The 13,140-nt window shown below is 41.0% G+C and overlaps 1 protein-coding gene across 2 annotated transcripts in view; it reads left to right on the forward strand.

Moving 5' to 3' along the window:
• Positions 1-315: 315 nt before the first annotated feature.
• The window catches only part of polr3a (polymerase (RNA) III (DNA directed) polypeptide A), a 39,213-nt gene continuing 26,388 nt past the window's right edge, over positions 316-13,140 (forward strand). The window contains exons 1-16 of one of the 2 annotated variants that reach the window (XM_079659456.1): positions 316-683; positions 1,163-1,298; positions 1,470-1,607; positions 2,671-2,842; positions 2,941-3,095; positions 3,568-3,807; positions 4,218-4,380; positions 4,833-4,969; positions 5,043-5,146; positions 5,251-5,392; positions 6,297-6,437; positions 7,510-7,579; positions 7,863-7,990; positions 8,068-8,206; positions 12,339-12,503; positions 12,697-12,869. In XM_079659456.1, coding sequence (XP_079515582.1) covers positions 640-683; positions 1,163-1,298; positions 1,470-1,607; positions 2,671-2,842; positions 2,941-3,095; positions 3,568-3,807; positions 4,218-4,380; positions 4,833-4,969; positions 5,043-5,146; positions 5,251-5,392; positions 6,297-6,437; positions 7,510-7,579; positions 7,863-7,990; positions 8,068-8,206; positions 12,339-12,503; positions 12,697-12,869 — 2,247 coding nt within the window. In that variant the 5' untranslated portion in view covers positions 316-639. The remainder of the gene's footprint in view (positions 684-1,162; positions 1,299-1,469; positions 1,608-2,670; positions 2,843-2,940; positions 3,096-3,567; positions 3,808-4,217; positions 4,381-4,832; positions 4,970-5,042; positions 5,147-5,250; positions 5,393-6,296; positions 6,438-7,509; positions 7,580-7,862; positions 7,991-8,067; positions 8,207-12,338; positions 12,504-12,696; positions 12,870-13,140) is intronic. The other variant, XM_079659457.1, reaches the window with a different exon arrangement.

Here is a 13,140-nt window from a genome sequence, read left to right on the forward strand (position 1 = left end):
GCAAATATTTAGAAATGTCAAACTATTCCTTTAAATTGACAATACATTCACATTTGACTAAACTAAATAACTTCCTGTAACTTATTTCAGTTAGTATAATTTCATTGACTTTTAGTAGACAAAACCTATTCACCATTCCCATTACAAGTTTTTACAAATGTTAGCCGCTAGGTGTCAGCACTGATTTGAGACTGATCGTGCTCGTGCTACGGTGCCTTCTTTTTCTTGCTGTTGTTGTTCAGACGCGTGTGCTGCTTTCAGGCACTTCTTGTAATATGCATACTTGAAGAAAATCAATCATAAACAAGCGTTTTCATGGGCTTAAAATCATAGATTTTAGAATAAACATACTCTAAGTTATCTCTTAATGAAAATAAAGAATAATTGCATAGCACTAAACTCAGTATAAAATGTGCTTTTTCAACATTTACGATTAAAGTCGCTAGATTTCAGATGAACCCTGAAGGCAGTGTTACGCATGCTATCAACACATTGCATGATGCTGACTGCTAGCATTTCCACAACATATGAAAATGATATGACAGCGTGCTGGTTGCAGTAAAGCCTGGCCTGCTGGAATGAGGACAAAATAACAATTACAGTAGTTTCGCTGTAGCTTGGTTTGGAGAAGTTGCCAAAATGGTGAAGGAACAGTTCAGAGAGACAGATGTGGCCAAAAAAATGTAAGTCAAACAGACTGAGAAACACTGCTAGCTAACTAGCTCACCTGTTAGCCAGTGTCAGACAGTTTGCAATGAAGCTTATATTGACAGTGTTAACTTTTGGGTTAATATTAAAAAGGATACTTATGATTACGTTTATCACCGTTAGCTAGTTGTTCTGATAAACAAGTTAACGCCAGCTCACTAATGCATTGTGGAAAAGACAACGTGACATTCTGTCAAACTCATTTAAAATGTGACGATTGAGCACATGTTGTAATTCTGACGTATTTAAGTGTTAAATCAACGGTAAACAAACATGCATTAACAACAATTTGCATTCAATAAATATGTTGTTAGAATCTGTTCCTGTTCACTTCTCATGCAAAAATATGTCAACAGCAACACTTGTTTTGGTTGTTTGTCAAGGTTTAAGTGCAGCTGATCTTGCGCTGTTGGATATTATTTGCTTAATCGTTACTTTTTGTGCTTATTTGCAGAAGCCACATCTGCTTTGGCATGAAATCTGCTGAACAGATGCGGAAGCAGGCCCACATCCAGGTGGTCAGTAAGAATCTGTACAGCCAAGACACCAAACACACTCCACTGGCCTATGGAGTGTTGGACCACCGTATGGTATGACTTGCTCAGAAACTTTCTCTTGTTTGCAGGGAAAGAAGATAATCATTGTCAATACACCAACATGCAAAACATGTCACTGTTGTCACTCATTTCAGATATTAACCACGCGTACCTTTAGTCCAACATCACGCCATAGGCTCATCCCTCTGCTCATGTGTTTTGCAGGGCACCAGTGAGAAAGACAGACCGTGTTTGACATGTGGGAAGAATCTGGCAGACTGCTTGGGACATTATGGCTACCTGGATCTGGAGCTGCCATGTTTTCATGTCGGCTATTTTAAAGCCATCATAGGAATCTTACAGGTGAGTTCACAGTCTGATCAAATAAAGCACTTTAAGAGCGCAGACCTCAGCCAAGGACTATTGCCCTTTCTCGAAAAGTTAACCAAAAGTAAATATATGTTATGTTTGCGCCATGTGATCCAGATCTACTCTAAAATGTAATGGGTTCTTCCTCGGTCCCTACCTCACCATTTTACCAAGTTTCATGACTGCTGTTCATTTTTCTTTAAGCCTTCTGACAACAAACAAACAGGAGAGTTTTTAGACGGTATATAGTATTTTTTTTTTTTACAACCTGGGCACTTACACATTTGTGCAAGGCTGTATTATTTGGTCAGCTTAAACAATAGTGAGACCAAAATTCAGAGAGCCTATGTTCCACACTGCAAGAAGAAGCATTGATACAACCAAAGTTAAAGATACCTCTATCGGGAATAAAGCAAACAGAAATATATATCAGACCCTTATTCCACCTAGCTTAGTACTTTTGTTGTTATTTTGCTTTACTTGCTTGTAAACGATTTGAGCACCAGGAAAAGTGCTTTATAAATGTAATGTATTATTATTATTATATATGTCCTCTAGATGTCACTAGAGTATCACAATTATAACAGTAGGAAATGGATTGTTTTTGGCAAAGTTACTGAGCTAATCTTGTGGCAGTGGGTCAGCTGTAGGGTTGGTGGTTTGAGCCCAGCCGCTGCAGATAACATTTCAAAGTGTCATTGGGCAAGAGAATGAACCCCTAATTGCTCGTGATGGCATGGCCAATGTTGTGTGAATGTTAGTCTCCCCTGAGCAGGTGACGCCTTGTACAGCAGCCCCTGCCTCTATATGAATGTGTGTCAATGGGCGAATGCTAACTTGTTGTAGTGAAATCAGGGATCAAATAAGCGCAAAATAAATTCATTTCATTTACCATTTATCTCTCAAGTGAATATGTGAAATATGAAAACAAGCAAATATGTTTATACCTCTCCAATAATAATAATAGTTTGTACATTTCTGTAAATAATTCAAGCCTCTATGTGAGACAATGTTTTACAACCCTCATTGTGATCATTGTAATTTGTCATGTTTCCAGATGATCTGCAAGACATGCTCGAGCATAATGCTGACAAAAGAGGACAAACTGCTGTTCATGGATATGTTAAAAAGGCCCAACCTGGCCTATCTCCAGAAACGAGGGTTGAAGAAGAAGATCTCCGATAAATGCCGCAAAAAGACGATCTGTATGAGTTGTGCTGCTTTCAATGGTAATAAGAGACATTTTTTGTTTGACTTTTTGCCACAGACGTTTCATTCTGATTCAATAATTGGAGAAGCTGAGTCGTGTGTCTCTTATACTTTTCAGGACCAGTGAAAAAGTGTGGCCTGCTAAAGATCATCCATGAGAAGTACAAAACCAACAAGAAGGTGGTGGATGTCTTTGTGACAGATTTCCTGCAGTCCTTCGACACTGCCATTGAGCACAACAAAGTGGTGGAACCTCTGCTGACCAGAGCACAGGTACAATGTTTCACAGTTGGTCTCATTAGTGTTCCCATGCAGAGGGTGAAAGGTTACAGCAGTGTTAGAGCTGTCAAACCACCTTGATGGTTTTTAGCTACTGTTGAATTTAGTGATTCTACTTGTTGGTTATATTCTTATTCTATTAATTGTCGATAATATATTTCATCATGTAAATCAGGAAAAGTATTGATTTATTAATAATAAAATAATAACTTAAATGTATACAGCGGCATTCAGGGGACCAAAAATCGCTTTAAAGAAAAAACAGGAGTAAAAAAAAAAATGTTCCATTACATTCCAGAAATTTTCTAAAAGGAAAACGTCTTTTATAAATCATTGGTATATTACTCAAACAACCATTTAGAAATAAGTATTTTAGTGTCATCAAAAGCATTTCAAGCAACACTGAGCCCTGTATGGAGGTCCTGCACATTCCTGTATTTTGCCTTGATTATTATTTCCTCTTCAGGAAAACCTGAACCCTCTGGTGGTGCTGAACATGTTCAAGAGGATCCCCCAAGAAGACATTCCCTTGCTGCTGATGAACCCTGAGGCAGGGAAACCCGCGGACCTCATTCTCACCCGCCTCCTGGTGCCCCCCCTCTGCATCCGGCCCTCTGTGGTCAGCGACCTGAAGTCCGGCACCAACGAGGACGACCTCACCATGAAGCTCACAGAGATAATCTTCCTCAACGATGTCATCAAAAAGGTTGGTCTCTGTTATTGAAAATGATAGGGCTGGATGTCTGCAGGGACTTGTAGGACTTCAGCCTCTAGTTTTGAAGACACCTCATTTCAAAGTATTGAGCTGTGGTGGCTTTTAGCAAAGAGAAAAAAACATCTTGTTGTTTTGCTGAGCATACAGCCTCTGAAATATAAATCCAGCGGCCGAACTCTGGGTCTAATATTGTCTTTAAGTGTAGAAATCTATTTTCTATGACTTCAAACCTGCCTATTAGTTTTCTATTTAGAGTTTTATTGTTTGTAAAATGGACTAACACATTATAACAAAGCTAACCCATTATGAGCGTTACCACAAAAAACGTCTCTAAATGCAGTAATAACATTTCATCATGTCATTGTAGACGGTCCTCATTAACAAAGTATTTTATAATTTAGCACCGTATGACAGGGGCGAAGACCCAGATGATCATGGAGGACTGGGACTTCCTCCAGCTGCAGTGTGCGCTGTACATCAACAGCGAGCTCTCAGGCATCCCCCTCAACATGGCACCGAAGAAATGGACCCGAGGCTTTGTGCAGAGACTCAAGGGAAAGCAAGGTAAAGTCAATATAAAAACGTGTGAGAACTTATTTTGCCAATTTTTATGTTTTATATAAACTCTGTAATGTGGACACAGTGTATTTATTCAACTCTTCACACTAAATGCCATTATCAAGTAAATGAAAAAAAATGAGTAATGCCAAAAGTTGAACCTGAACATTTTGTTTAAGATTTGTCCATTTTTTAAAGAGATTAAAGTAGCCGGGTACAGTGTAAAACATAAAGCAGAGCAGATGTGGGTACCTATCCTATCTTTCTCACTCTTGCACTCACATTTGAGTGAGCTTTTTATGTCGTTATAATGGGTTTAACAACCCAAGAAGCACTTTACAGAAATGTGGCACTTAGCAGGTATGTATTTCATACTTTGCGTGGGCAACTCGGTGTAGAAAAGGAACTGCACATTTTAAATTGCAGACTGACTGATTCATTTACTGTGAAAAATTCAGGTCGATTCAGAGGAAACCTCTCGGGAAAAAGAGTGGACTTCTCTGGCAGAACCGTCATTTCTCCCGACCCAAACCTGAGGATAGATGAGGTGGCCGTCCCTGTGCACGTGGCTAAAATCCTGACATACCCTGAGAAGGTAATCCTCCCTACACTAAACAACCACTTCCATGCCAGGACTAAAGTCATCTAAATGTTATTCTTTATTCTAGGTGAACAAAGCCAATCTGGAGCTATTGAGGAAACTGGTCCGCAACGGGCCTGAAGTTCATCCCGGAGCCAACTTCATCCAGAATCGTAGCACGCAGATGAAAAGGTAAGGCCGGCTACGTCTTTGGCAAATTAAAAAAACATTCCTTACCTGACCTGGTTCACCTTTTTAAAACAAATATATATTTTTGTATTTTTATCTTCTGCCAGGTTTTTAAAGTATGGAAACCGTGAGAAGATAGCTCAGGAGCTGAGGTTCGGAGACGTGGTGGAAAGACACATGATCGATGGAGACATCGTCCTCTTCAATCGACAGCCCTCCCTGCACAAACTCAGCATCATGGCCCACATCGTAAGCTTGGTTTTTGAAAAGAACAAATGAAAGAAAAAAACAACCTTGTTTCAGTACACCGTGCTTTCATCACTTAACATTTATGTTATTATCGGGGTCGTTACCATTCTCCCCTTCTGTCTGAAATAGCGTCAGTGCTTGTTTTATTTTTCTTGATGACTCATGATGAATCCTACACAGTTAACTTGCCAAAACAGTTATTTAAGGTCAGTGCGAAGCTAAAAGCTGCTACTTTTATCTGTCAAATGTTTATTTTTCTACAGTTGCTGGCATAAACACTAGAAATGAAAATGCCCTTTAATGTGAGCAACAGTATAATTGAAGCATCTTTTTTTTGGCCCTCACAAAAACACAAGTGCAATTATCTACTGAACAAAAATGATTATCTACTTTAGATTAATTAGGCTGGCAGGCTTGACAGATATTTTTGGCAGTTAAGAAAAGAAAACTTAAGTAATTATCGGCGGTGCCTGAAACTGCTTCTATATGTAGGGAGGCGTGTGGTGCAGGGGGTTGTGCGTTGGGGTTCGAATCAGGGGAGCACAGGTTCAAACCCCACTGCAGTCAGCATGTCGTTGTGTCCCTGGGCAAAACACTTAACCCCAAATTGCTCCTGTGGGGATTGCCCACAGTAGTGAGTATGTAAGTCGCTTTGGATAAAAGCGTCTAATAAACATGTAATGTAATATGTCTATAAGTAAGAAGTATGAATTTATAAACATCTGTTTTAAAAAATGAAAAAAGCTGTACAGTATTTAAAACGAATGGATGGAATGGGCCAAGATATGTTGAAATGTTCACAATATTAAGCATAATTTCACTGCTAAAGAAATTAGACGGGTTACACATGCAGTAAGTCTTCATTATGAATGTCTCTATTTTTTGACTGTCCCCAACCTCCCAGGCCAGAATCAAACCTCACAGAACGTTTCGGTTCAACGAGTGCGTGTGCACCCCGTACAATGCCGACTTTGACGGTGATGAGATGAACCTTCATCTACCTCAGACTGAAGAAGCCAAAGCCGAGGCCCTCGTCCTGATGGGGGTACGTTTTCATCACCACGCGGCTCCATTCACAACACACACGTCACCTAACAGAGGGTTCCTGCGGGGTCTTCAAAAGTTGTTAAAAAAGTCTTAAAATTGATAATCAGAATTGAAGGTCTTAAAAAGTCTTAAATATGCTCAAAAAAATAAGGAAGGTCTTAAATATGATTTTAGAAGGTCTTAAAAATGATCGGATTTGAAAGGTAGCCAACTTCTGTGTTGCGATCACGTCTAAATGTGTTTTGGGGAAAATGTCCGGGCTGCCTTTCAGTTCCCCCCAACAATTTGTATGGAAATAAATCAACATGGAACCAGTAATCACTAACTTTGTTTCCCCCAGTAACCTAGCAACCAAGCTTCAGCTTCGAATCTACTTAGGCTACAAATAAATACGGGGAAGTGTAAGTTAAACCGTATTTGGTTGGAAAACATCGAATTTAGTGCTTGGTTGAAACCAGTGGAGGGGAATGTGTTTGAAGCCCGCTGCACTGTTTGCAAAAGAAATTAGCATTCTTTTTTGCAAATGTAGCGTTAGCTAGTGCAGCAGCTCCCACAACAACATCGGGGGACGTTTGGGTCTACGTCAACCCTAAAAGCGGAGGTTTTGCGGACATAATACCATAGTTAAACACCAATCCTACAACAGCAATGATGAAAGATTCTAGCCGAGGCAGCAGGGCTCAGAAGATAGCTCTTGTCACCCACACACCCACAGACCCACACACATACACAGAGACACACACACCAACACAGAGACACACACACACACACTTTTTGTCTAACACGCTAACACAGTTCTGTGTACTGTTATGCTGTTATGCTCAGTCATCGTTCTTACGTTCAACATGAATACATTTATTTTGTAAGTATTATGGGACGTATTTCTTCTTTCATAGCAATTTTCCTTCATACTTTCTTGCCGTGAAATAGGTCTTAAATTCTATTCAAAGTGGTCTTAAAAAGTCTCAAATTTGAGTGTTTACATTTAGCGATGAAAAGATGTTCCCGGGAACCGTATTGTATGTATGAAATTGAAGGCACTTAAACCCATGTTTTTATCTTTCTTCCAGACGAAAGCTAATTTTGTCACTCCAAGAAATGGCGAACCTCTGATTGCTGCTATTCAGGACTTTCTGACAGGTCAGTGTGCTGAGGTGGTACAATCTTTCTCTCTGTGCTCTTTATGTACTGTGAGAGTCCTGCTGCTTTGAGATACAGGTGGAGGATCATTTATCACTGCAAAAAGGGCAAACTGGCTATGATGGTATAAGAAAATGTTCTTTTTTTTTTTTTTTTTTATATTTGAGTAATCCGTAGGCATTCAATAACCATTTGTACCTAATGAGGGAGCACTTAAGCCAGAAATGTGGAAACCCACTGTATTTCATTTCCATTAACTTATTAGCTTATTTCTACCTCCTAGGGGCCTACCTCTTGACGCTGAAGGACACCTTCTTTGAGAGATCAAAGACCTGCCAGATTGTGGCATCGATCCTCGTGGGGCATGACGAGAAAGTAAAAATCACTCTCCCCCGCCCTGCTATCATGAAGGTACTACACTCTGGTGGGCTTGTTACATAACTCCATGTCTTTGACCTGGCACTAACACTTTGCTGTGTGTCCATCAGCCCATGGCTCTGTGGACGGGCAAGCAGATCTTCAGCCTCATTCTGAAGCCCAATAAGGAATGTCCAGTGAAGGCCAACCTGCGGACCAGGGGCAAGCAGTACTGCGGCAAGGGGGAGGATCTCTGTTACAACGACTCATGTGAGTCAGAATCTGCTCTTAACATTTCAAATTAAAATGTGTTATTTGGTGATGAAATATATTATACGATACGATAATACTTAAATGGTCAGATCAAGTCTGAAATGTTACTTGCATCACAGCAGCTAGACCCTCCAGAAAAACGTGATTCTGCGTTCGCAGAATTTACTGCATAATCAGCAAAATGGCGCCGATTTTTAAAAGGCCGCATATTTATCAAAAGGCCGCATAATCCCCACATTTTTCCACACAAAGTTGAGAAAAAAGTTAACTCGTCTTGACGTGAAGTAGTGATGATGATGATGATGATGATGATGACGTGACGTCATCAGCTCGTGCATCACAGAAGGTAAACAACACCGTAGAGTGAACGTGTGAAACTCACACGAGAGAGAAAACCACAAGATGAAAAAATCCGATCCATCTCATTTACCGACGAACATTTCTGCTAAAGACGGGGCAAAGCAGTACCCCGATGTCTTTCACAAAAGTGGGGGGAAACTATTCTGCACCCCGTGCAACTGTGTGTTGGAGCATAAGAGAAAGTCGACGGTGACGACCCACTTTGATTCATTCAAACATTCGAAAATGCTTTCTGCTGCTGCGGACAAGAAAGCCAAACAACTCACGTTCACCGAGGCATCAACCTCCAAAACACTTTCGAGGGCTACAAGAAGTGAGTACCGTAATTTTCGGACTATAAGGCGCACCTGAATATAAGCCGCAGCAGCTAAATTGAATGATGTGTACATATATAAGCCGCACTGGACTATAAGCCGCAGGTGTTTTAATGTTTAATTACCATATGTAAGGGTTCGTGCACAGAGGGGATTGTCGGGAAAGAGATGGCTGTTTGAGGAAGCTCCAATTTATTAACATTTCAACAGACAAGTTGCATATTTGCATAACGTATTCAAGTGTTACCATTTAGTGCAATAGTAGCTACAGAACATGTACTGTGCTGTGTAAACTGTACTGTATCACATAGCGTTTCAGACACACAAACTTTTCAACTTTCAAACTTAAACGGTGCGCTCCCAGCGCACGTACCGGCAGTGATCTACAGCAGCGGTTTTCAACCAGTGGTACGGGGACCACCAGTGGTCCTTGAGGGAGTGCTAGGGGTTCCCCAGCAAAATTAGTTAATAGCGTCACAATCATTTAACCACTTAGCTTTGGCTATTTTTGAAGCTCCGAAGCTCGAGCAAGCTCAACAAGCTCATAGCGCGGCACCCAGTGCCGCACCAAGTCCCGCGCTATGAGCTTGAAGATCCGCTATTTTTGAAAAACCTTGAAAAAGTGTGCACATCTTTGACAATTTATATTTTTTAAAGCGAAAATTAACTGATATCTTTGCTTCTGGGGGTCCCTGGCACAAAATATTTTCAATTGGGGGTCCGCGGCCAAATGTGTATCAATTTAGGGGTCCTTGGCATGAAAAAGGTTGAAAAGCACTGATCTACATTATAGCCTACAGTAGTACCATAACAAAAAACAAAGCTTACAGCGCTTGACGAGGCAATATCAATGGCTAAATTAAATGTGTTTTTTTAAAAGTGCAAAATAAAGTGCCTGTAACACGACAGTAAGCGCGTAAGCCGTTGCAGTAACACGGCTGCTTAAAATATATACGGTAATCAGCCTACCGGAAAAGTCATTAATCCTCGTCTTCATCTTTTAGGCTAAGGTGCAGTACACGGCTGTAACCAGAAAAGTCAAGTCATTAATCCTCATCTTCGTCTTCTTCCTGCGTACGAAAACCACCAAAGTCCTCATCTTCAGTGACGGAAACGAACAGGCTCAGGGTGGCTTCGTCAGCCACTCTCCTCTCTCCTTCCGTTGTCGCTCTCAAAACCAACGAACTCCTCTTCGTCAGTGTCGGAATCGAACAGCCTCTGAAGGGCCTCAGCTGTGGCGGCGTCCTCCTCTTCATCACGCAGCAGTCCAGCCTTTCAGAACCCGTTGGTGATCGTGGATGTTTTGATACTCCTCCACGCTGTCAGGATCCACTCGCAAACTTGAGCGAAAGTTGCTTTTCGCATGCGACCAGTTTTGGTGAAAGATTTATCGCCGCTAGTCATCCACGCCTCCCACTGAACGCGTAGTGCCACTTTGAACGCACGATTGACACTGATGTCGAGTGGCGAAAGAATCCTCCAGGGCGCTTGACGTAGCACTCATTCAGCCACTCCTTCATTACGCTTTCCATCATCCACCCTTTCTTGTTGACTTTAAAGGAGATGCCGTTCGGGATCTTTTCTTTAGGCATTGTAATCCGCTTAAAAATAACCATTGGCGGAAGCTTTAATCCAGATGCTGTGCAGCCAAGAACACAAGTGAAATCCGTTCTCTCGTGGCCAGTGGTTCTCAACGTGATGGACGATTCACCTGTCTTGTTAACAGTCCTAGTGAGAGGCAGGTCAAACGTCAAAGGCACTTCATCCATATTTATGATCTGGTTCGGTCCGATGGAATATTCCTCTATCTTTCTTTGTGTGAATTCGCCGAAGTTTGTTATTTTTTCCTGGTAGTCGGGAGGGAGTTGCTGACACACAGTCGTCCGCGTCCTGATGGACAGTCCCTTTCGTCTTATAAATCTGAAACACCAGGATGGTCCACCTCTAAAATTTTCAATTTTCATTTCGGTGGCAACTGTTTTGGCCTTCAGTCGGATCTGCACGGTGGAAACACCTCGGCCGTCTGCTCTCTGTGTTTTCACCCAATCTTCAAGAAAGTCTTCAAGTTTGGGCCATCTGCTTTTATTACCTCTGAAAGCTTTTTTTGACTTTTTGCGTTGAGACAGTTCTTCCCGCTGGCGTCTCCAAGATCACTTTTTTTTTGCTCCCGATCCGATTCCGATCATTTGATTTTTGACAATTTGCCCTTAAGGTTATTTTTTTATTTAAACTGGATATTCTATCCAACATGGATATAGCTTCTTTTTTTCACAGCAGCATTGGATCAGTTCAGTTGTCCAGCATTGGATCAAAACAAAATAAAGCTTATCAGTACTCGTTAGCTTACTACTACAATTAGACACTGCGCCCGGCCCACTCTTTTGCCAGATTTGAGAGAAATAAGCAACCAGGTCTATGAAAACAAGCCCCAAAGAAGCAACACATACATGATGTTGTGTAATTTGAAACCAAAACTAAGGCCTCAGGATGACTTAAAGACGTTAACATGGTCATTTTTTGTTTTGTAACATTGAATACGAAATTAAAAAAAAGTATTAAAAAATATATATATATATCCCGATCCCCGATTTTTTTCTCTCCCGATTCCGATCTATTGAAAATCACGTGATCGGCTCCAATCACGTGATCGGATCGGGACATCTCTAATCACAATACAATGATGTACATCCAAGAGCTTACCTTATAAACAATCAACAACCTTATTAATGAAGTTTCAGAGGAGAAGCGATTGGGGATATAATTGAAAGCAACATAACAATACAAACATATTTGGTATGAAAAATGAATGCAAAATCCCATATCAAACAAACAGAAGAATGTTCAGTGCATTGAGATGTGTTAGAAAGAGAGGCGTTAATGTAAAGAAAAGTGTGTTCTCATGTCAAGTAACAACTTGGATAGTTTCTGATCAGTTCTAATGGAATAATCAATTTAGGAATAATATATTGATAATAGTATTGCATTTGAGATTTTCTCTAGGAGACAGTAAATTAAAAGGAAACATTTTCTTCTTAACTTTTATCCATTTGATTATCGTTGCTTTTTAATGACTGTTTTTAAATGCCATATTCTTAATGTTTTTCGTTGTTGTAAAGCACTTTGAATGGCCTTGTGTTGAAAGGTGCTATATAAATAAACTTGCCTTGCCTTACCTGAGAAAGCCAAGCTACCTTTTTCCATGAGCTAAACCATATCATTTACTGAAAATATATATATTTTTAAATATCCCCAAATAACTTCTCCTGAAATGACCTCCATGAATAATTATGCCAGTCTGAATGTCTTTCAGCTTCATCAGCCGCTTCTCACGGCACCAGGTGTCTCAGTTGTCTCAGGGCGAGCACCATGCTGTGATTTATTCACCATGGTCCTGTTTTTCTATTCTGGGACTTAATGACTACAATTCCTGTCACATTCTCTTGTCACATTTTCAGTCGTGGTGATCCACAACAGTGAGCTAATGTGCGGCAGCCTGGACAAAGGTACCTTGGGGTCCGGCTCCAAGAAGAACATCTTCTACATCCTGCTGAGAGACTGGGGACAGCTGGAGGCGGCGAACGCCATGTCCCGCCTGGCCAGACTCACTCCGGCGTATCTCTGTAGGTGGCCTCCAGGGCTATAACAACTCTCTCTGATATTTGAATTGATACATATCAGTATCAACAGAAATAAACCTGTTGGTACATATAAGTTGATTAATACATTTTCAAGACTAAATGATCCTGCAAACTGGGTAATCTATAGAGATATTGATTGTAACTTCAGTTGATTTTGTTGTCGTTTTTTCTTTAGCCAACCGAGGCTTCTCTATTGGTATTGGTGATGTGACACCTGGCCAGGGTCTGCTGAAGGCCAAACAGGACCTGCTGGATGATGGGTACAAGAAGTGTGACGAATACATCCAGGCGCTATCCACGGGCAAACTGCAGCAGCAGCCCGGCTGCACAGCAGAGGAGACTCTGGAGGTAGGTGTATATTCATCACAATTAAAATCTTCAATTCAACACGTTTATTTGCCACCGATAGGCTCTCACCCCATGGCAATTATTGAATGCTCACACCAGGGCTGAGTCATCAGAGGTGTGACAGGTTAGCGGTGAACACCTCTAAGTGAATTAGATATGAATTGTTTGCCAGTTTCATAATATCCTTTCAGCAAAGGCTGAGCATGGTCACTGGCTAATAATGGAGATGCCAACAAGACTGTAGAGCTGCCTGCCCCCTTTTAGTCCACCA

This window comes from Notothenia rossii (assembly GCF_949606895.1).
Source record: "Notothenia rossii genome assembly, chromosome: 11".
NCBI lineage: Eukaryota > Metazoa > Chordata > Actinopteri > Perciformes > Nototheniidae > Notothenia > Notothenia rossii.